A 23,110-nucleotide genomic window follows, 5' to 3' on the forward strand; every position below is an offset into this window, starting at 1 on the left:
TCACACTCCACCTCTCCCGTTTACCTGAGCGCAGGTTGGTCATGGTGGAGGGAAGCTGCAGGTAGGCAGGGTTGTGTGTAGTCACGCCGATCTCGATGGAGCCCGCCCACTTGTCCACCATCTTGTCGATGCGAACCTGGAACACCTCGTTGGAGCGCAGCGGCCGGCTGCTCAGCACCACGCCGTGGTTGAAGTCATCCGTCGCACTGCCCAAGCAAAAATCAAAGAGAAGTCGGTCAAAACGGACCCCTACCTAGACCGGCGAAGGGGAAAAGCGGGTTTTACAATCAGCGTGTAATAGCGTGTGCGTGCAGCCTGCGAAGAAACTACTATCCAGCACTACTAGGGCAAAGACTCCCAAAGTGGTACACAAGCTTAGTATGTAATCACCCTGATTGACCAATCTGATTAAGAAAATCATGACAGACAGACAGACAGACAGACAGACAGACAGAGAGACATCCCCCAGCCTGACTTGGATCACCCCGATCGAGCCAGCCGGAGGAGTCTTATTGCGGCAGGCAGAAAATATGTCCTATAGGTTTGATATAAGAATTAAACACTTTTCTTTTTTTCCCCCATTTTCATCAATTCATTTTGGACAGGTCAATTAAAAAAATCTCAACATTTTTTCCAGAAAATGTGGCCAGACCAGAAAGTGTGGTTAACACTGTGGTCCAATCCAGCCAGAGAGGAGCTCCATGATGTTAAACCAAACTGTAGACAGCTTCTGTAATGATCAGTGTCTAGGGTACAGGCGGCGGACTCACTGGGGTCGCAGGGCGGTCCTGCCGTCGCTGATGATGGCGGCCTTCTGGCCACAGTTGACGTGAAAGAGGAGGCGGTCGGGCCCCTCAGGGTCCGGGGTGAGGGAGAGCGCCGGCCGCGGTCGGCCCACGTCCGGGGACAGCGCCCTCATGATGGCGTTGTTGCGTCTGAGGCGGTCGCTGTGGTTGTGGTTGTGGACGATGGTGACCTTGACGGCCATGCCGTAGAGGTCGACCACGCCGTAAACCACGCCGGGCGTCTGGGCCGCCGCCACGCCTGGTGAAGAAAAAAAAAAAAAACAAAGTGACGCGAGAGACAGCCATGTTTGAAAAGAGACAATTTCACAGGACAACAATAAATAAAACAAATAAAACAATTTAAAACAAAATTATTTTCACAAATAATCTCTTGCTGGCACCGGTTTCCCTGCCTGTTTCAGTGTTTATCCAGGGGTGGAAGAACCTGAAAGTACTACACTGATATTTCTGCTTAAGAAAAGGTATACAAATACTTGCTTTTAAGTGTACTTTACCTATAGAAAAGTCGAAGGACTTACAGTGCCCTGATATGCATCCAATAATATGGCACAATGTAATAGCATAGCTTTTTTTCTGCAGATAAGTGCTCATGCAGATCTGCTGCTGATCACAATTAAGTAGTATAGGTGGTGTCAGTCATTTACAAGCATTATGGACCAAAATAATCAGTGATGCAATTTAGTCGATCCAGTCATTGATTTTGATAAATAAATATAAAACCAGATTATTTTAAAAACTAAAATAAAAAGATGGCTGTGTCAGAAAAGCAGTCGAGCAAAGAGTATAGATGGTTGAGTAAAAGTCTAAAAGTCTTAGTGAGAAGATGTACTTCAGTGCAGCTTAAAGAACTCATGTTTTGTCACCTTCCACCACTGCGCGCACCTACCGTGTTATGCAGATCTCTGGGACTAATACGGTTTTGCACCGCCTTTAAAAAACGTCACACCACTCGGCCTCGCTCCTCCCTCCGGCGCAGTCAATCTAAGGCTTTCAATCCGGCCGCTCACCTTGGTCGATGCCATTGATGTAGAAGTGGAGTGCTCCGCTGGCCTTGCGCATCAATCCTATGTGATCACCCTCCTGGTGGGGGTGGGGCGGGGAGGGGGGGGGTTGGGGGTTAGAACCGGGGGGGTGGACGTCATTGAAGGGACGCACTTTACGCGCGGGAAAGGGTCAAAGGATGCATATAAAGGACGACGAGGGTGTGTGCGCGTCTGACCTGCAGTTCATCCAGGCTAAATTCACAGTATTCCCTGCGGGTCCCTTTCCCGTTGGTCAGGATTCCACAGCCACTCATCATGATTGTACCTCCAAAAAATAAAAAAATAAAAAAAAACAATAAAAAAAATTAAAAAACCTTAAACAAACACTATTGAAAGACAGATTGAAACACACACATTTATGAGCTCCTCTATAGGTTTCCATTGTTGGTGGGGTCCGCCACTCTCGGCAAGAACGCAAACACCGGGAGCGCGCAAGAAGGGCAGCCGCGGTGACTCTGATAAACCAGGGGAACGAGTCGCGGTCCGTAAACCGTCGACACGGATGAAGATTCACCAAAAAGAGCAGCGCCCTTGCATGAAAATTAAAAAAAATAAATAAATCACCAGGATGGATGCGCGAGTTTGAACGAAACATTCAAAACAAACGGCTCTTTTCACTGTGACGAGTCCTCGCCATCAAACCCGTTCACCCCTCAAACCTGCTACTAGCTACACAACGTGTCACTCGCACTACAGTGCAACTCTTATATTAACTTTACTTCTGGGAATGTATCAAGTTAATTACCGTATTAACCTAGCCCTTTTAGAAAAGAAACAACTTTGCCGCTTCTTTCAACTCGGTACTCTGCTTTCCCGGCATGGAGGTTGCCCCCCCGCCCGGGGCTGATTGGTCTCACGCAGGCTGCACGAATCACTCGCTCACCCGGCATGGAGCCTGCCCCCCCGCCCGGCGCCGAACTCAAGGTCTGACTCCGAGTCCCAAGTGAGTGTGAGTGATTCGCAACGCGATTCCCCCACTCAGTACTCGCTCTCCCAGCGCGAAGTCTGACTCGGGCAGCACGAAATCACTCCCTCACAAGTTCCACGCCACAGTGACAACTCTAACCCTAACCCTTTTTAGTCATATACTGCCACTTGATTGCGATTAATCACAACATTTAAATCACGTTTAAATTTCAATTAAAATAAAATTTAAAAATAAACGTTCCCCCTTTTAGTACTCTTGGTCTTTTATCACAATGATATGGATAATTTTCCTAATCGGTGGCCTCATCGCGTGCATCGGCGGGGACTAGGAGTGGTTGGAGCTGGAACTGGAGTCAGTAAGAGTAGCTCTGATTGGTTGAGTGCTTCTTCTGAGCACATCTCCAGGAACAGGCCGGGATTTGAAGCCTATTTGACACAAGTGCTCAAACCGTGAAAATACAACGGGCATGCATTTTTTGGATTTTCTTAAATTATTTTATCCCATTCGAGTGAGCGGATGGCTAAACCGCACGCCGGTGGGGGGGATTCAGCTCTGGGTGACTGACTCGGTGACCGGACGACTCAAAAACCGCGACTCTCTTTAGTGAGTGACCCATACAAACCCGAGTCAGAAAAAAAAAAGTCTCACCTCCCGTCACCAATCCCCCACCAGTGACCAAGAAAAACTAATAAATGATCGGAAGAAGGCCAATGTTAGGAGAAAACAAAGTGACCTTCTTTGGCAAAAAAAAAAAAGTTGCCGTTCCAAGTGGAATTCCGGGACTTGCGGCGTAACCCAGCCGACAGACGATTTCATGGATTACCACTTTAAAGTAACAATCTACTCCCCGCACTTAGATTCTGCTTTCTTTGACACACACACACTGTGCTTACGGTCAGAGTGCGTATGCGTGCGGTACCTGATCGCAGATTCGTCATGGTGGCAGGGTAGTCGAGGTTGTTTGGGTTGTGCGTGGTCACGCCGATCTCTATGGAGCCCGACCATTTGTCCACCAGCTTATCAATGCGAATCTAAAAAACGGAGGAATAAAACAGGGACAGAAATTCGCTGTTATTCACAAAAAAAAAAAAAAAAGGGTCCACTTTGGTACGCACCGGGAGATGAATATTAATCCGCTTTCCCACCCGAGGCCTCAAGCTGTGCCATACGGAGATTAAAAAAGATTCCGTCGACGATCTGATTAGAAGAAATCACGGCTTGCACTGGCATCGCGGCGTTGGAAATTATTGCGGATGAAATTTGAAGGTAAAACGTGGCGCGATATATCTAAACGTTCAGAAGGTTTACTATCACAACAACTAGTTTCGCGCTGTGTTCAGTACGTTCACAGACACTTATTGAGAATAAGGCGGATAACCAGAATACGGTGATGTTTTTGGTGTATCTGGTGACATGCGCTTGCGTTATTTAAATTCCTTCGAATATCAGTCGAAATATTCCGGTCATCCGATGGGGAACTGGGGTGACGGGTGACATTCTCTGCGTCGCACGAATTTCAAAACTATTTCGGAGCGTGAATGGGGTTTCATCATCACCGCCGAAGTGCGTCTGCCGGCAGTAAACACGCTCCGGATCGGCCGTGTCCTGGTGACATGTACAGGACACACATCTCTGACCTTGTAGGCTGCGTGCGGTAACATGTCACAGTTAAGCGGAACCGTCATTTGGACCAGATGTTATGAATAGGGGGTTTACATGACTGCTGCAATATCCAAAACACGGCCACACTTTGTTGGCGGGGCCACACCTCAAACATCTCGTTGTGCCGCAGCGGGCGGTTCGTCATCACGACGCCGTTGTTGAACTCGTCCAGCGGCCGCCGCCGCTCCGCTGTCTTGTTGTTGTTGCTCAGCTTGATCAGCGTGCCGCACTTCTCGTGGAACAGCAGCGCGTCGTTGGTGGTCATGCCGCCCGTCGCAGCCCCCGGCGGGATCCCCCCGCCGCCGCCGGACGGGCTGCTGCTGTTGGTGCTACCGCCGCCCCCGCCCCCAGCTGTTCCACCGCCCCCAGCCTCGCTGTTGACGCTGCCCCCTCCGTTGCAGTTCCCCCGGTCGCCTCGGCTGGAAGGGTCCGTCCCCACCGTCCCCCCTCCCCCGAGACCTCCTCCCGCGCCCCCGCCTTCCCCCCCTCCACCCTCGTCCTCTGAGCGGTACAGGGACACAATGGCATTGTTGAACACATCAAAGAGTTGGTGCTCGGTTAGAACTGGGGAGAGAGAAAGAGAGATAGCGAGAGAGAGAGAGAGAGAGAATCAATAGCCAATACTAATCAAGTTGCACTATTATTAGCTCTGTGGTGGTTTGTCTTACCGGTTTCAGACTCCAGGTGGTTTGGGAATTTGTCTGGCCTGCCGTGACTGCAGCTAAAATCAGGCACTGACAGGAAGAGCAGGGGTGGGGTGGGGTGAGACAATAGAAAGACAAAGAAACAACACACAGAAACAAATGACAATACACCACATTCCAAATGATTATGCAAATTGGATTCAAGTGTCATAAACATTTAATTTTTTGTTTTTCAACAGTGTATCACATGTTATCATGTTCAATAACATTCAAATTATACCCTAACGGTTGATGACTTCAAAATTATCCTGACTGTCATTTGCATCGACTATTTAGAAAAATCAGAGAAAAATATCATTTGCATAATCATTTGGAACGCGGTGTAGAAGTTGAAAAAACCTCTTCCTACCTTCCTCGCCGCTCAGTGCTCCATTCATCGCCGCCACATTCACCAGAGCTGCTATCCCGCCGTCCTCCCGCCCGCCGTGCACCACCAGCTCCTCCTCTTCCTCCTCCTCCTCCTCCTCCTCCTCCACCTCCTCCCCATCATCGTCCTCCTCCCGCTCCTCCAGCTCCTGGTCGGGCGTCTCCTGCTCCACAGAGGCAGGCGGGGGCTCGCAGCTGACCACCGTCACCTGGGTGCACTTGCCGTAGAGGTCCACCACGGCCCAGAGTCGGGGCGGTAGGCCACTGGCGGCAGCGCCGCAGTCCTGCCCGTTGACCCACAGGTGAAGCTCGCCGCGGGCGCTGCGCTGGATGCCCACACGGTCGCCCTCGGCCAGCTGGTCAAGGTCGCGGCCGTACTCCTCCAGGACCGAGCGGCCGTCGCGCAGCACCGAGCAGCCTGACACGATCCAGGAGCCGCCCTTGAGGCCTGTGGCGCTGCTGGGGAAGTCCAGAGCCGCTGGGTCCAGCGCTGTCACACCGATCTCGATGGAGCCGCTCCACGAATTCACCTAAAGGAGAGGGCCGGCGTTAGGACGGGGTTCTCCCACGGGGGGGGGGGGGTGGCAAACTGGACATTTTACTGAACGCAGATATCATGTACACCTAGGTTACAGAGCCCCTCGCAAGGACCTCGCCGCTTCCCGGTGCCGCAAGGAGGGACGGGGCCGCTTGAGACCGGTGTACGTACCAGATGTGCTCGGCCTGGCAGATCAGCTCGCACGCGGGAGTCAGAGGGCGACACAAACCCCATGGCACAATGAAAGTTAAGGCTCCCTGCGGGTGGCAGGCGCACCACTGGCCCGTCTCACCCTCGCCGTCAGGTTATTACCAAACATTTTGACCAGCAAGTTTAAAATTTATCTGGGGTTTTTTTTATATATACTTTACAGGCAAGAAAACTGTTATAACCGGAGCCAAACATCAAGTAAGTGACGTAGTGCCATAAAGCATCACGCACTTTTCCCGCAGTTTCGTACCCCAACACCAAAGTTACGTACATTGAAAGAGGAGGCATTCTCCATATTACAAGTCAGGGTACCATCAAAATAATTCTGAAGCTGTTATTTTAAAGGTAAAGAAAAGTTATATCATGTTGCTTTAAATGTGGATGGAGACATATGATTGTGGAATCCAACCATTTTACAAAATGATCACGATGTCCGTGTGGTCAAATAGTTGTGTTCAGACGATTAGGTAATAATTGTGACAGATCTACCCTGGTTCAGATCTACCCTCTACCCTCTCTAGTTGCCGTGATGGATGTTTGGGTACCAGCCATCAATCCTGCATGGGCATTGAGAGTATTGACAGAAGGGAAACTTTCGATTTCCAATATTACCAATACTATTGCCACAGTGAGGGTTTTAAAGTTATAGAACAAAAGAGTCAAGGAAGAGGGTGCAGCCAAGAAAATCACCACGAGGAAACACGTTGATTGGTTCTTGCGAGAATCGGTTACAATATTGAGCTAAATAAACTAAATAGTCATAATTCTGCATGCATTACCTTCTCCCTTGGTCCAGAATTCAGAATTGAATGGAGACCCACAAGAGCACGGATAAATCCCCAGGGCAGCGTGGGGGGCCAGATGTGTGCAGCAGGCCTGGTCTTAACAGAGCCTTTACCCTTTAAGTACGCAGTTTAAAAAATAAAATAATAATTAATTAAAATTTTAAAAAAGAAAGAAAAATGACAAAAAGAATGTCAAAAGGCAGACGCAGCTCAGATCACATCTTGCACTTCTGACCGGAATCGAAGCGCTTCGCTCGTAAAAAAAAATAAAACCCGCCCTGTTTCTCTGCGCGACCTTGGGCCGAGATCCACATTAAACACGGCCACTTCCGCTCACGGACACAGAATTCAACGGTAAACTCTCGAGCATTGAGTCCAACATGACCTACTGATTTTCTACCTCTCTTACCACTCCCGCCAGCGTGCCCTGTTCTTGTTATTGTGTGTGACAAAAATAGCTACTGCTAAATTTAAATTTACTGTTAATACTTCAGATCACTCCACACCCATTACCAGGCAGCAGGCAACAACATAAAAACAAGAATATTCCACTGTTTCAGCCATTGCTCATTCAGAGTCTCGGTCTCCTCCTCCATGCATGTCTGCGCAGCCTGAGGCGCTTCCTGGCGTTAAGATAACGTCGTCCTTCCAACCAGGGGAATCTGCTTCAACCGGCTAATAGGCGAGCCTGCGTTGGGCAAAATGACCCAGGGGTGGCCCATATACCCGCTGCTATCCCTTGCACCGAGGCAGCCGCTATGTAAGGCAGTGTGTTATTTCCAAGCCTTCTATCTGGGTTAGCAGGCTGAACCGCCACACTGCCAGTCCAGTCCAGGCCACGGAGTGGGAACGACGGAGGGAGAATCTCCTTCACTCGCTCGCCCACTCCGAGACAACACATGGTCTGGTGTGCAAACGCGGGGTGAATGTCTCCAGAATGTATTGCCCACCCCCCCCCCCCCTCAAAAAAGCGCTGCATCTCAAAGCGGAGGAAACGGTGCAAGATTGGAAGTCCTGTGCAACGGCGAGAGAAAGCATGAACAAAACACTACCTGTGTAAGGCCTAAAAAAACATATTCAAATTTGGAAGCCAAATCTTAAATTGTGACTTCTGTAAAATTTTGACTGAAAAAAGATGACAACCTGGAATATGTTTCTCCTCATTGCATGCTTTTTTCCTTTTCAGTCTGCTCAGTCATATTCAATACAGGATAGAAGGCACCCTAACAGTGTCCCTATATGCATGCATATAAGGGTCTGCGTTTTAACAACCTCCTCCATTGCCGATATCAATACATAAAATGAGCAGCGCTGCCAAGTTGGATGTTGTGTGCTGGAAAGATATTGATTTCAGCCTGGTTGTCCGCAGCGCACGTAACGGCAGGGTATGAAGCGCTTTGTGAGAAGCCATATCAGGTAAGGAGTGGCTTAAGTGATGAATGTAATGTAGATGCTGAAAATCCATAAGCGCCTGTAACACAGCCTGCATGACTTTTTCTGTGAGATATGGAAGCAACCGTCTTTGTATGGCTCTGTTGGCATTGACACGGTGAGGCGTGTCACAGGAACACTCCCCATTATCAGAAGACAGATTGTGCCAATTCGTCATATTTTGGCAAACCAAGCATGCTGGCAGACATCATTCCAACAGCTGCTATTATAACAAGTGATAAGTAACAGTGTACAAATCTAGCTTGATATGGTGGACTAACATTTTTTTTTTCAAACTATCAAAATGATAAATAGTAAATGTATAACTGCCTATAAAGATAAGTAGTTTTATCTGTCCATACCAGTCAAGAGTCTGCCACGATGGATAAGCCTGCTGCCAGGAGGACCTACTGTTCTGATACTGTGTGTGAAACTCCACATTGCACAACACCAGTTTTGTGTGTTTACAGCAGAAACGGCGCGCGCGAGAGAGAGAGAGAGAGAGAGAGAGAGAGAGAGAGAGAGAGAGAGAGAGAGAGAGAGAGAGAGAGAGAGAGAGAGAGAGAGAGAGAGAGAGAGAGAGAGAGAGAGAGAGAGAGAGAGAGAGAGAGAGAGAGAGAGAGAGAGAGAAAATAACATTGCTCATCTTGTTCCAATGGCACCTGTCAAAGGGTGGGATATATTAGGCAGCAAGTGATCAGTCAGTTCTTGAAGTTGATGTGGTGGAAGCAAAAATGGTTAGCCGTAATGATCTGAGCGACTTTGACAAGGACCAAATTGTGATGGCTAGACGACTGGGTCAGAGCATCTCCAAAATGGCAGGTATTGTGGGGTGTTCCCGGTATGCAGTGGTTAGTACCTACCAAGAGTGGTCCAAGGAAGGACAACCAGCGAGCCGGCGTCAGGGTCATGGGTGCCCAAGGCTCATTGATGCGCGTGGGGAGTGAAGTCCAGTACGTCTCATCTGATCCCACAGAAGAGCTACTGTCGTACAAACGACTGAAAGAGTAAATGCTGGTTATGATAGAAAGGTGTCAGAACACACAGTGCATCACAGCTTGCTGGGTATGGGGCCGGTTAGCTGCAGACCAATCAGACTGCCCATGCTGACCACTGTCCACCACCGAAAGAACCTACAATGGGCACGTGAGGGTCAGAACTGGACCATGGAGCAATGGAAGAAAGTGGCCTGGTCTGATGAATCACGTTTTCTTCTACATCATGTGGATGGTCGGGGTTAGGGTCCGAGCATCTGTGGGATATGCTGGAAGAACAAGCCCAATCCAGGGGGGCCCCACCTCGCAACTTACAGGACTTAAAGGATCTGCTGCTAACGTCTTGCTACTCCTCCCCCAGTTTGTGCCATATACCTCACTGGGCACTTTATTAGGAACAGCAGTACACCTTCATATTCATGAAATTATCTAATCAGCCAATTGTGTGGCAGCAGTGCAATGCTTAAAATCATGCAGATATAGGTCAGTAGCTTCAGTTAATGTTCACATCAACCATCAGAACGGGGAAAAAATGTGATCTCAGTGTTTTCGACAGGGGCATGATTGTTGATGTCAGACAGGCTGGTTTGAGTATTTCTGGAACTGCTGATCTCCTGGGATTTCTACGCACAACAGTCTCTAGAGTTTACTCAGAACGGTGCGAAAACAAAAAATATCCAGTGAGTGTCAGTTCTGCAGACAGAAACACCTTGTTGATGAGAGAGGTCAACGGAGAACGGCCAGACTGGTTGGAGCTGACAGAAAGGCTACGGTAACTCCAATAACCACTCTGTACAACTGTGGTGAACAGAAAAAACGTCTCAGAATGAACAACACATGGAACCTTGAGGCAGATGGGCTGCAACAGCAGAAGACCACGTCGGGTTCTACTTCTGTCAGCAAGGAACAGAAAGCTGAGGCTGCAGTGGGCACAGGCTCACCAAAACTAGACAGTTGAAGACTGGAGAAACGTAGCCTGGTCTGATGAATCTCCATTGCTGCTGATTTACACAGATGGTAGGGGCAGGATTTGGCACCAATAGCATGAATCCATACACCAAACTTGCATTGTATCAACAGTCCAGCCTGGTGGTGGTGATGTAATGGTGTGGGGATGTTTTTCTTGGCACACTTTGGGCCTGTTAATACCAATCAATCACCGCTTGAATGCCACAGCCTATTTGAGTATTGTTGTTGACCGTGTGCATCCCTTCATGGCCACATTTTACCATCTCCTAATGGCTACTTCCAGCACGATAATGCACCGTCGTTCAAAGCAAAAGTCATCTGAAACTGGTGTCATGAACGTGATGATGAGTTCAGTGTTCTTCAGTTTCCTTCCCAGTCACCGGGTCTGAATCCAATACAACACCTTTGGGATGTGATAGAACGGGAGATTTGCAGCATGAATGTGCAGCAGACAAATCTGCAGGACCTGCGTCACGTCAACATAGAGCAGAATCTCAAAGGAATGTTTCCAACATCTTGTGGAAACCATGCCAAGGAGAAGTGAGGCTGTTTTGAAAGCAAAGGGAGACCCTACCCAGTATTACTATAGTGTGTCTAATAAAGTGTTCAGTGTGTGTGTGTGTGTGTGTGTGTGTGTGTGTGTGTGTGTGTGTGTGTGTAATCTTGACAGTGTGAATTGTTGATAGGTTTATTTCTCATCGTACATTTTAAGTTAATTGCATATTGAATGTTTCTATTTTTAGGTTTGTAGCATATTGCCAATGTGTTATATTTTCATAGCTATTTTTTAGGTTTATTACGCATTTATTTTGGTATTTTCATTGTAATTACCCCTTATTAGTGCATTGTTTTGATGTAAGCTGCTGTAAACACCGCAATCGATCTATCTACCTCCTGCTAGCCACCTAGCCAGACAGGTTACAATAGCTGGTCACATCAATATCTCGCAGATCTCCCGTTAACCCGGTTCGAAGAGGGATCGGACCCTGTCAACCAACACTGGGTTTGACGGCTGCTCGGTCCGCTGTCATCCCGACGCCCTCCGACCGGAGCCCCGCTGCGGGCTGCCAGAGCGCCCCCGTCCCACAGACTGGCTCTATCCCCGAATTCTCTGCTGGTCAAAAACGGGCCCCGTTTTTACCTTCTTGTCGATGCGGACGGTGAAGACATCCCTGTCCCGCAGCGGCTCCCTGCTCAGCACCAGGCCGTGGTTGAACTCCTGGACGGGCTGGTTGCGCTGGGCGGTTCGGTTAGAGTTGGACAGGCCGATCAGCTTTCCGCTGCGCGGATGCAGCTCTGCCGCCATCTTCCCTGGGCTGGGCGGCGGGGTTTTACGACACACGGATATTTTTTTTGCGACGGTATATGGTCATTTACAGCAGTCTGCGTTCTCACTCGTGATGCGCGGCTCGGCTCGTTTTGGGGATTCGGTTCTCCAAGTCACTCACAAAAAGATCTGAGTCAGGAGAGCCGTTTGGCTCTGTTGTACGCGGAATCGTCGCAGAACATGACTTGTTTTTTTTTTTAAAAGAGAGAGAATTATTTTAGCAGATAAATGCAAAGTGTGACGCGCAATTTACTTCTGTCAAAAGTATTTATTTTGTTGGAATGCAACGTGTGTGTGCGTACCGACCCCTCGAGTCCTATGAAATGGTTCGCTGCCAACGAATCGTTTGCGTGTCCTGCATTTAGTTCTAACCGCGCCCATTATTTATATACGATGTGTAAAGTAACGTATGTAAATACTCGTTGTTGTTTTTTTCCCTCAGTCTCTCTGATTAGCGCAACCCGATGTAGAATTCCTCTCTTCAAGTTGCCACGACTCCGATCAATCAACATATTCTGTCATTCATTACGCTGGCACAAAAAAAACAACTGTGTGGTACGTCACGCTTGCGTCTTTATGCGTCCACCAGAGGGCGCCAGACCACTCGTTAACAGAGCGTCTGTGGGGCCTTCAAAAATATTTATTCAGATGTTTTGAATTCAAACAATTTTAAACAAATATTGGGTCGAAATTGAATATTTTCTCAACCTGAACATTTTGTCTAAAAATAATGGTTCGGTTTATTAACACCACCCAATCAGTATCTGTCTTAAAGCAAACTGTTATGATAGCAGTTAATCTGTTATTGTCACAGTTCATCTGTTATAATAACAGTTCATGTAGTTATAACTTACCATCTTTCAATTTCATTTACCTCTTGTTTCGACTTACCTTACCTCTGCTCTGTAGCAATTTTATAGAAATGACCTGCAACGCTGGAATAATTGAGGAGAGATATTTATTGTTTTAAATTGTGTTTAAAATGTGCCTTATAAAGGTCTTTAACGGTGTATAGACGGTTTAATAGATCTGACTCCTACGGTGGCCGGCAAGGGCAAACAAAACGCGCCGCAAAACGGCCCAAAACATCTCCAGTCGGGGAGGCGCGCCGCAGCTCCAGAAACGAACGCCAATTCAGCAGCACACACACGACAATCCAATACAATTACATGGACAGGAAACGCGTTGCAAATACAGGAACGATGCAAAGTAAAAGAAAACAAAAACAACGAAAAACAAATGCAGCAGAAAAACGATGCACGTCAGGTCAACTCAGCAGAAGTGATCTGGGCCTCTAGGGGAACAGCTTGATAGTTTACCAAGCACTTGGTATTGGGATTAGTTATAGGTGTGTGTGTGTGTGTGTGTGTGTGTGTGTGTGTGTGTGTGTCCTCGTTGTTACTTCATGTAATAAATGTTGTGATTTCAGAGCGTGTACATTAATTTTCAATGAATCAATAAGGATTTTTGTCATATCCCGCCCTGAAGTATTTTTGTACACTTTACACATTTTAAATACTAAACCAGCACCAATTGCCGAAAAGGACAAGCCCAAATAAGGAAGTTAATCTGATCAAATCCGACAAGGCTGTTGTGGAGAAGACATTTTTCAGCTTTTCTCTTCCGTGTTTGTTTTTTGTTGTTTGCCTGTTTTTGACTTTGCATTGTGTCTGCAGTCCCAGCGCGATTCGTATGTTTTGGGCCGCCGTGGGCCACCATCGATTTCTTCTGTTTTTTCGTGACAGTGAAAAGGAGACCTGTTCGGAGCCCATGGCTTTTTATTGTTGTGATTTTGTGAATTATAAAAATTTTGCAAACGTCGGTCACCTCTTCAAGAAATGGAATTTAGTTCATATGTTTGTGGCCTGAAGACAAATGCAGATGGAACTAACAAGCCTCATTACAGTAACCTTAATATAGAACAAGTACTAATACAAGTTTTTCTTCGAAGAGGAGAGAGGATCTTGCACTTGGTCCCTTTTCTTCCTCTCCCCTGTAATTCAGACGTATTTTGTGGCCGGATTCTTCAAAAAGGCAGCAGGAGATTGGCAACTGGTCTAAAGTCTTAAAACCACTTCTGTGCCAAGCTATGCCGGGCAGCTGTAAGACGAGACCGAGGCATGCTTGGCCGCTAAGTCCAGGTCCAAATCCCTTTCCTGAACCCGGATCTTCTCCATGCAGCCCGTCAAGTGGTCGGTGCCGACAAAGTCCTCCCCGTCACCTGAGGAGGGGGAAAGGGAGGGATAATAAAATCAAATACAATAAAACACAATTAAATTAAATTAAATTAAATTAAATTAAATTAAATTAAATTAAATTAAATTAAATTAAATTAAATTAGATATGATATGGTATCATATTATATTATACAATATAATATAATTTAGCATTTTGTATAGTCTATGCATTTATTTATTTATCTGTTTGTTTGTTTGTTTGTTTGTTTGTTTTTTCTATTATTTGACAATTTTTATATTTGATTTCATTATTATTTTCTAGTTTCCATTTTTTTTCCAGATCTCTGATCTAATCGACTCTTACATAATGTATATTATGTCAGCTGTGGCTTTGTGTTCAATTGTGCGCGTTTATCGGCTCTAATGTGTTTCTTTGTGAATTATTTTTTTTTATTCCATGCCTTCATTCTGGTTAATATCTGTGCAATATATTATTGTGATATATGAGTTACACTCCAATAACACTGTAGAAATTGCAATAGTTTAGTTATAACATAGTAATAACTCGCTAGAAAGTTATCCATCTCCAGAGTACTGGATTCATATTTATTTAGCTGTACAGTACATCCACCTATATTTATATTTTATTTTATTCCCTACGAGCAACGTAGCCCCAGCTATTTTATTTATTAAGTATATTCCGTCTTTTTTATTTGGCTATTCTTAATTGGAAATTGATTACATTTTTTTCAAACCGCCATTTTTTTAATGCAAATTCTCTTTACCACAACAAATCCCTCATATGTGAAAACGTACATGGCGAAATGCAGGTTTTGTGATTGTGATTGTTGACCTCACCCAGGAGCCCCCCGAAGGCCAGCCGTCCCTCTCTCCATGTGCCTAAATAGCCCGCCTGGCCCTCACCCCCCACGGGCAGCCGCTGGGGCCCTGAAGGCTCCTCCCCTGCGAGCACTTGCACAAAGTCCTTCTGAAAGGTCAGCACTATTTTCCCGACGCTCTGCGGCGTCGTGATTTTGTTGTCGCCAAACGTCAGCACCACCTCCTAGAAATCCAGAAAGAGAAACAACGGTTGAGACCATCTGTTGATGAAGGAAGCCGTTCGGGTTTGAATTTGAAAGATTGATATCTTTGTTGCAGGTAATAGCGGAATTAGAAGTGCTCTGCTGGAGATTGGGCCCATTATAACTGTTTCGATTGAAATATCAGCCTGTATTACCAATCTGATCCGCTGTTTTGGATCACAGACGGTAAATTTGGGGTCATTAGCACATAATGATTTCCATTTGAGACATCCAACCAATGTGTCAAAAAAAAAGCTGAGATCCAAGTTGCCTTTCTTCTATATCTCGTGTTGATGCCGATGCCCTATTCCACCTGGCATCGGCGTGATACCTTAGCTGTCAGGTTACTTCACTGCAAAGGTGTGAGTTATTATTATTTTTATATTTTTGAAGGGGGGGGGGCAATGGTGTTCAAACGGTGGTGTGCGCCTCCTATGGAGTGCCGAGGAATTGCAAGGGGGATGCGAGAAAATGAGAGATTAAAAAAAAAAAAAAATGTAGGCCTTTAATATTATAAGCACTAATCTGACATGACTAATAACATTTTATGAAATACTGTGTGGGCGAGGGGAGAGAAAGGGGTTGTTGTTTTCATTAGTTCATTGAAAACAATACAATTTGTTAATATTTTCATTTATATTCATTATTTGTTTTCATTATTGTTGTTATTATTATTATTATTATTATTATTATTATCTTTTCATTAGTTGTGCAAGATTCAAATTAATGTGACCGCTCGGCCTGGTTTACTATAAACTACGTTTTGCTTTTTGGAATAACTTTATTGAAGTAAAAAAAATGAATAAATTGTAAAATCATGCAACGGCTACCAATTGGCTGGCGTTCACCAGATGGAGATACATCATTGGCTTGGCTCATTTTTATACAACTTACTGAACTCGCTAAACTCTTCACTACTAGTATAGAGGGGAAAAAAGAAAAATCCTTTTTTTTATTGTTTATTACAAAAATGATTTGTACAATCATTTGCGCCCAGTGTTGTGTCAGTGTGTACCTTTGTGTTATTATTCGCCGCCAAGGCCAGCAGCAGCGCCCGCCCAGGAGCCCTGATGCTCAGGATGGTCCCATCCATCTGACCGAAATCCCCCCACAGCTCAATCGTCAGCCCGTTTTCCTGCGCCTCCATCGGGAAATCTACGGAGGAAACAGGATTCGTTGATAAAAAAAATATATATATATCACGTTAACCGGCATAAAGCTGCTTCAGATTTCACCTCCTCATTCATTCCTGTTTATCAGTCGCTCATTTCTGATGAGTCGGCTATTACGGTCCCTGAATCTGCGGGAAAAAAAAACCCCACTGAAAACCTGCCCAAACCATTTCCACCCGAGTCCAGAAAGTTTATGCAATGTATCCGATGGCAACGAATGAGAAAATGATTAATACCTGGCGTTCAGTTCAAGTGCGCGCGTGTTGTTCAAGGAAAATGGGGGCGTGTGAGATCTTGAATCAGAGTGTGTGTGTGTGTGTGTGTGTGTGTGTGTGTGTGTGTGTGTGTGTGTGTGTGTGTGTGTGTGTGTGTGTGTGTGTGTCAGCGGCTGCCGAGCTCCGGCGTCGCCGTCGTGAGCCTTCTCCCGACCTGAGGCGTTGAAGACGGCGAACCCGGTGCCAGGGAAGTAGCTGCCAGGCCGGATGTCCCGATAGCAGGGCCGCAGCTCCACCTCCGTCTCCCACGGAGTGGTGAGGTTCAGCCAGCTGCCGTCCCTCACGCAGCCGTCCATTTCTGGCTGGAACTGCAGAGCGGGTAAAGAGAGAGAGACAGAGAGAGAGAGAGAGAGGCGCGAAATGGTGCGTTTGCGTTTGTATATGTACGTATATGAATACGCACGTGCGCCTGAATTGCGTGGCTTCAGCATTGCCCGTTCGACTGCACTGAAGCACGGTGAAAAGCTATACATAGAGTTTGAACTATCCGTGCGGTTGGGGTGGTGGGGTTTGAGCAGCCACACCTGTCCTGGGTCTAGGTAATTGGTGGACCCAGGATCAAGTGTGGCTGCGTACCTGTTTCCCGTTGGTTGGTCTAACAAGCAACAGGTAAAACCCCCATCCCCACACTCACTCAGGAGAGGAGCCCCTGTCATGACACATGTCTATCTGCTCCTGGGCCAATCTCAACTTGCCCTCTCTCTACAATTAACAGGTGTCTACAACCCCGTCGTCTGTGTCTCTGCACCGGAGGTCCCTGAAATATCCCTATCAATATTTATATTACTGTACCTGGACAATCAGCCTGCTCCTGTCGATGAGGATCCCGCCCAGAGCCAGTCGCAGATGGCCTGTGATCACCGCGTAGGTCTCCTCCGACTGGAGCCCCACCACCAGGACCTTGAGCCCGTCCACCTCCAGGACCACGAAGCTGCCCTGGCTGCTCAGCTCAATCTGGGGCGCACCGGGGGCCACAATGAGACGGGATTCACTGTGTGTGGGAGCACGGCGGCAGAGCGGTGCATTCCTTCCAATAAGCCACGTTTATTTAGCGAGAAACGGTGAGGAAATGAGTTTTGAAAAAATTTGAATGAGAAGAATTGTTGGACTAATACCAAGCCATTTTTGTGGGGGTTTTGTCAACTTAAAATTGTGAAATGAAGGTGTGTATTCCAGGGTGAGCAACATAAATAGGATATAGGTTTAACAAATCAACATTTGTTTTCAAATTGATTCAATGATTCCAATCCAGTGATTTATTTTCAGTGCGTGTGATGTCAGAAGCTTATTTACTCTATATGAGAGCCATTTTTTTTAACAATAAATTAATTAATTCTAATTAAATGGAAAAAAAATCATCAATTAATGATCAAAAATATTTTTAATTTGAATATAATACATTGATAAAAGAAATAAAGAAAAATAACTTTTTGAGTTATCTTGGTAATATAAAGGTGGATAATCTATGGTAAAAAAAAATTTTAAATAAAATTCCACCCTCTAGGTCCATGTAGATCAATTCACACAACTGGAAAGCATGAAAATGGACATTTCCGCGCTCGGACCAGAGCGCGCGCGTGGCACACACGCACACACGCACACACACACACACACATACACACACACACACACACCAGCGCCTCACCAGGTGCCACTTTCCATCATTGAGTTTGGGGCCCCCTGCCACACTGACTCGGATGTCATCTCGTTTCATCTGCATCTCGGGAACGCCGTCTCTGATAAACAGGACAAACCACTCCTTCCCGTTTTTGTTGTCGCCGTAAAACACGATGCCCTCCGGGTCAAAGGTCCTGAACTTGAAGGTGGACTTGATGCTGCAAAGGAGGCAGAAGAGACAAGAAAATGGACCCGCTCGCTCCGCCGCAGGAGAATGACAATGAGAGAACGGCCGCCGCCACTTCCTTGAAGAGTTGCTCATTCTGAACCACCTCTTTCCTCTCCTCCTCCTACCTCTTCCAAATATCAATGAGGCCGCCCGGACTGATGACCAGATGATGTAGCGCCAACTACATACTGTACGTATATCGTGCAACTCTGCTCTACTGAGTCCTGTCCACTCCGGCAGTTTGTGCTTGTTTCCCTGTCGCAGTTAATGCCATTTCCAGACCGAAAAAAAGATCAGTGAGTTCAAAGTTCAGAGGGTTTCTAGGAATGCCATTGTGTAAATGTCTCTCAAAATGTGTTCCCCAAGACGACGTCGAATATTTCTTCGTGAAGTGCACATTTCGTGTTTCCTTTCGGCCCCCGTCCCTGGGGAAATCATTCTCGGCTAGACTGTCGTCGTGGTAAAAACCGGTGTTGAATGAGCTTGTCTGACCTGTTCCATGCTCCTAGTCGCTACGACACAATAGGTTTTCGGTCGGAAATATGCCATAATATGGTCAATTGTACGCACGGAAAACTAAAAGGCCACCCCTACGGCTTGGGACGACTTTGTCGGGGAACGCACACTGAGAGCTGTAACATGGTGGCAGAGGCCGCGCCCGTGACAAACCTTTGGACTTCGGTGAGGTCGGCTCTGGTCATGACCAGGGGCCTCCAGGTGCCGGTCTGCTGGCCGAGGTAGATGGAACTGCGGCCCGGCAGCTCCGTCTGCGGGACGCAAGTTTCCATCGATCGGTTAGCGGTCGGGTAAAACGTCGAGTTACCCCTCCGCTTTCCTTGTCCCCCCCCCCCCCCCCCCCCCCATCGAGAAAATCCAGAAAGGGGAAAAAAAAAAATGGAGGACTCCTCGACGTATGTCTTATCACAACGCAGTAGTAGGTTTGCACCGATTATCGATTCCACTTTAAATATTTGCCCGGCGACGTGCAATCTGTGTCTCCTGCATCTATTGACTGACTCATTGTAAAATCAATAAACCCTCATTGGCCGCCCTCAACACATAAGCCCACAAAGAATATGTGGCACTGGATAATGTGGAACTTTTAGGGAAAAACCGAAGGTCGCGAAGCAACGAAGCCGCCGCTGGCAGGCCGCTCCTCTCGCGGCTGGAAAGGAGTTCTATCTGCGTTTCATTGGCGGCCGAGGCTTTTTCATTTTTCCACCAGAGAACGTGCGTCGTTACAGGCAACCGCGCTGGATATATACTGTGGCCTTACGTGCGCCCCACGCCCGAACCACACCGGGCGCGGCGGCGCGGCAGAAGGGCGTGGCGCGCGCTAATCTTTGTGATTTGTTTAAAAATGACATAATAACATGTTGATCTTGTTTGGACTGTTTTAACAATAGCTTTTGACAAACTGGAAATTATTCAGTGTGTTTGTACTGTATTGCATGACTTACAGTATGTATAACATACACTGTGGATTAAACGGATTCAATAGGAAGCGCTTACGGCACGGCGTGATGCGCCTTCTGCATCCAACCGTTAGGTTCTTAAGCTCGTTTCGCACCGAATCCGGAAATTGCATCAGACGGCCGGCTCCACTCCCCCCCTCCTAGTGGCCGTTGGATGAACTGCGTCTGCGTTTCGCATTGTAAAAATAAGTCGGAGAAAACGGGAGAGCTCGTTTTTTTAGGGTTTTTTTCCCCCCCAACACAACAAGCGAGTAGTCTGCCCGCGTCATGAACCCCGTCGCAATGACATACCTTTCCCCTCCCGGTGCCCTGCCCGTCGGCCCTCCACAGCGGCGGGGCGAGGGTCAAAAGCAGCAGCAGAAACGCCGTCATTTTCTTCAAATACAGCCGTCCACTGCCGTTCAGCGGGTCCACACGAGTCGTCCGAAGATGCACGAGCCGTCCCTGAGCTGAACGCTGAGCGCTGGCTCTGTACTGGCCGCCCGGGGTCTGGCCGCTGGGACGCAGCAGTGGCATTCAGGAGGCGTGATCATGAGCCGTCCATTCCCAGGCGCCTGCGTTTCGACGCTGCCGTGCGGCTGTGGCAATGCCGGGAACATTGTTTGTGGGGAAAACAAAGTGGGCGGCGGAGGTGGGCGTGTAGGCGTGCGGGGGCCGGGGAAAGCTTTCATTGCCAATTTTAGTTTGTACGGCGCAGGCCGCGCAAATAATCAATGGCGGTTGTTTTTGTTTTAAATGGTTTGTTCGTCGCGGTGGGTGTCTAAAATTTAAACCTCGCATGATTTGGAGACCTGACCACACAGCGATTGAAATACGGACATGACTTGCAGGCCAGGTGAGTGACCTCAGCCGGAACTCTAATGTGTGTTTACCCGTCACACAGGAACCTTGACTGTTCGCTGTGAACTATTACTGTGTGTGTGTGTGTGTGTGTGTGTGTGTGTGTGTGTGTTGTGTGTGTGTGTGTGTGTGTGTGTGTGTGTGTGTGTGTGTGGGTTATAAGTGAGGGGTGGGGGTGGGGGGGGGGTGTTCTTCGTCCGTGGAACACAATTTTTTATTCTCTGCTGCTGGCAACATTCGTGCGATACAATCTCCTTCCAGGAAGAGCATGGTAATAATGGGAAAAGGGTGAAACGCAATCACACACACACACACACACATACACACACACACGCACACACACGAGCACGCTTGTACACAGTGCGACGCTCGAGGTTATTCGTCGTGCGGCAATACACCAAAGTCTTCAAAGGGACTTATCAGTTGGTGTTTTTTTTGCAATTTTCGTAGGTTTCCCTGATATTTTTACAATACCAAAATGGCTTGTTGTGCTCAGATCAGGCCTAATACTCCATAAGTGAATTACGGCTGATGCGCTCTGACTCATAGCCGTATTCATCCGGGAATTTCGCGTCCCCCTTTTTCTGGGAACGTTTTGGCTCCGGGTTATTATGGACGCTCACAGAGGCTCTTTAATTTCAGCGCTGCATGTTTTGATTGGGCCGGAAAAATACACGTGACCTCCCTGACCCCTACTTGAATCAGGGGGTTGGAAAACCGCACTCCCCTTTTCCACCACTGTGTGTCACTGGTGAGAGTGTTACGACGCAAATTATTATTATTTTTTTAACTTGAGAATGTCTCCCATCCATACTTTACTCTCTATAAGCACATCCTGGCGATAGCCTTGTAGTCCATTGTAGGGAGCCTGGTTTTTGTTTAAATTAAATCAATATTCGTGCCAGCAGTGGTCATTTAAGTCAACGGACAAATATCCCGACGCTAAGTTACTCTGCAAAGTAAAAGTGCCGCATTGGCATCTCGTAAGCACCTGCTGTCAAATGTGCCGCCGCGTGTGGGGGATCCCTCACGCCGACTGTGGACGTCGGCCGGCGCGTCAGGGTTAAAAGACGGCTCGGGAGTCTCGTCGGGCGAAGAGCTGCCGCAGAAAACCTTGCGTGAAACCTCGACCCTTCCTCTCCTCCTTTCCTCGCTCCTCTTTTGCACGTTTCGTGTCGTTGAGCTGCTTCTCTATGCAGTTAAAGGGAAGTGATCCTCCAAAAATGGAGAGCAGAGTCCATATCAACACATCGGTTCGTATGCTTTTAATGAATGTAAATCCAGATTTTTTTTTTTTTTAACTAAGGTAACGTGACTGCGTTGATATTATGTATTTGTATCATAATATAAGAAATGTAGATATTTGCGTTGAAATTGGAGTAAAGGTCGAAAGCCTCACGTACAGACACTTGAAAAACCTACTGAAGTACTTTCCACCGCTGCTGTTTACTAATAAGATTACCTGCGGGATTAGGCACCGGATCCCATTAAAAGCAATATTCGTTGTGATGAGATCGACTATTTTCCCACAGGCTTTTGTTCTGCTCTCGGCGGCTGCATCAGATCACGGTGATCAATCGATGTCGGGCGACACGTGTTTCCGCCCCAAAGATGCGCACGGGGCGCCGAGGGGGAAGAGCCGGCCTCTGTGCGGATCGGCGCGTCGACCTGCGCTCGCCCACACGACAAAATGTTCGCCGCAAATTACGCCAGAGCAGGGAGCACAGAGTTCCAGATGACGTACGGCGCCTCGGCCGCCAACTTGGAGCACATGGTTCATATTTTCTAAATAAAAAGCTCATCAAACTGAATCGACCTGCAGTCGACACAAGGAAAAGCAGAAAGGATTTTGAAAAAGAAAAACATGAGACTGTCCTTGAGCGCATTCTGTTGGGTCATCAGGTTAATACTTTATTTCATTTGTTTGCAGCGAAGAGGGGAAAAAAGGGAGACAAAAAACAAGAGGGGGGGAGAAAGAGAGAGAGAGAGAGAGAGAGAGAGGGAGAGAGAGAGAGAGAGAGAGAACAAGAAGAATGTCGGGAGAGAGACTACAGACTTTGGGAGAGCCGTGGCTACAAGCCTTTGTATCAAATCTAAAGACAAAGTCATCAGGCAACATTAAAACGTCATTTAAAAATAACATTAACATAGTTTGTGGGCTCTATATGGCACAGTATTACCCTAGACATGTACACGATACCAAACAGTTTAGCCACACCCCTACATCTATGACCAGCTCCATAGCAAACTAAGCCATGAGATTTATCACCAGATCGTATTGGCGTTTCTCCACAAATCCCCCGTTCGCTTTTCAAAATTTCTTATGCCATAACAAGGCACCTTAGCAGTTGAAATCTGGCAGCTCCACATCGCACTATAGATAATTATCATTTAAATATCAAAGCAGAGGCACATTCATTTGAACTAAAACATACAGTAAATAGTTGTATATTACCACCAGATTCCAGTCCAGTTACTA

At 47.1% G+C, this 23,110-nt stretch overlaps 2 protein-coding genes across 2 annotated transcripts in view; both read right to left on the reverse strand.

Annotated features, from left to right (window-relative positions):
- neurl4 (neuralized E3 ubiquitin protein ligase 4) overlaps positions 1-11,746 on the reverse strand; it is a 36,064-nt gene extending 24,318 nt beyond the window's left edge. The window contains 9 exon segments of the mRNA XM_080023735.1: positions 25-206; positions 771-1,044; positions 1,814-1,886; positions 2,026-2,114; positions 3,697-3,808; positions 4,546-5,003; positions 5,108-5,173; positions 5,493-6,039; positions 11,579-11,746. Of these exon segments, the coding sequence (XP_079879861.1) occupies positions 25-206; positions 771-1,044; positions 1,814-1,886; positions 2,026-2,114; positions 3,697-3,808; positions 4,546-5,003; positions 5,108-5,173; positions 5,493-6,039; positions 11,579-11,743 (1,966 nt within the window). The 5' untranslated portion in view covers positions 11,744-11,746.
- A 2,105-nt stretch (positions 11,747-13,851) lies between these two features.
- shbg (sex hormone-binding globulin) lies at positions 13,852-20,307 on the reverse strand (the record flags this gene model as incomplete). The annotated part of the gene is made up of 8 exons (XM_080023162.1): positions 13,852-13,985; positions 14,800-15,004; positions 16,039-16,178; positions 16,625-16,778; positions 17,263-17,424; positions 18,116-18,305; positions 18,986-19,083; positions 20,083-20,307. The coding sequence occupies 8 exons, from the start codon at positions 20,305-20,307 to the stop codon at positions 13,852-13,854; spliced, it is 1,308 nt and encodes a 435-aa protein (XP_079879288.1).
- Positions 20,308-23,110: the final 2,803 nt, after the last annotated feature.

The sequence above is a fragment of the Zeus faber genome (assembly GCF_960531495.2).
Source record: "Zeus faber genome assembly, chromosome: 22".
Taxonomy (NCBI): Eukaryota; Metazoa; Chordata; class Actinopteri; order Zeiformes; family Zeidae; genus Zeus; species Zeus faber.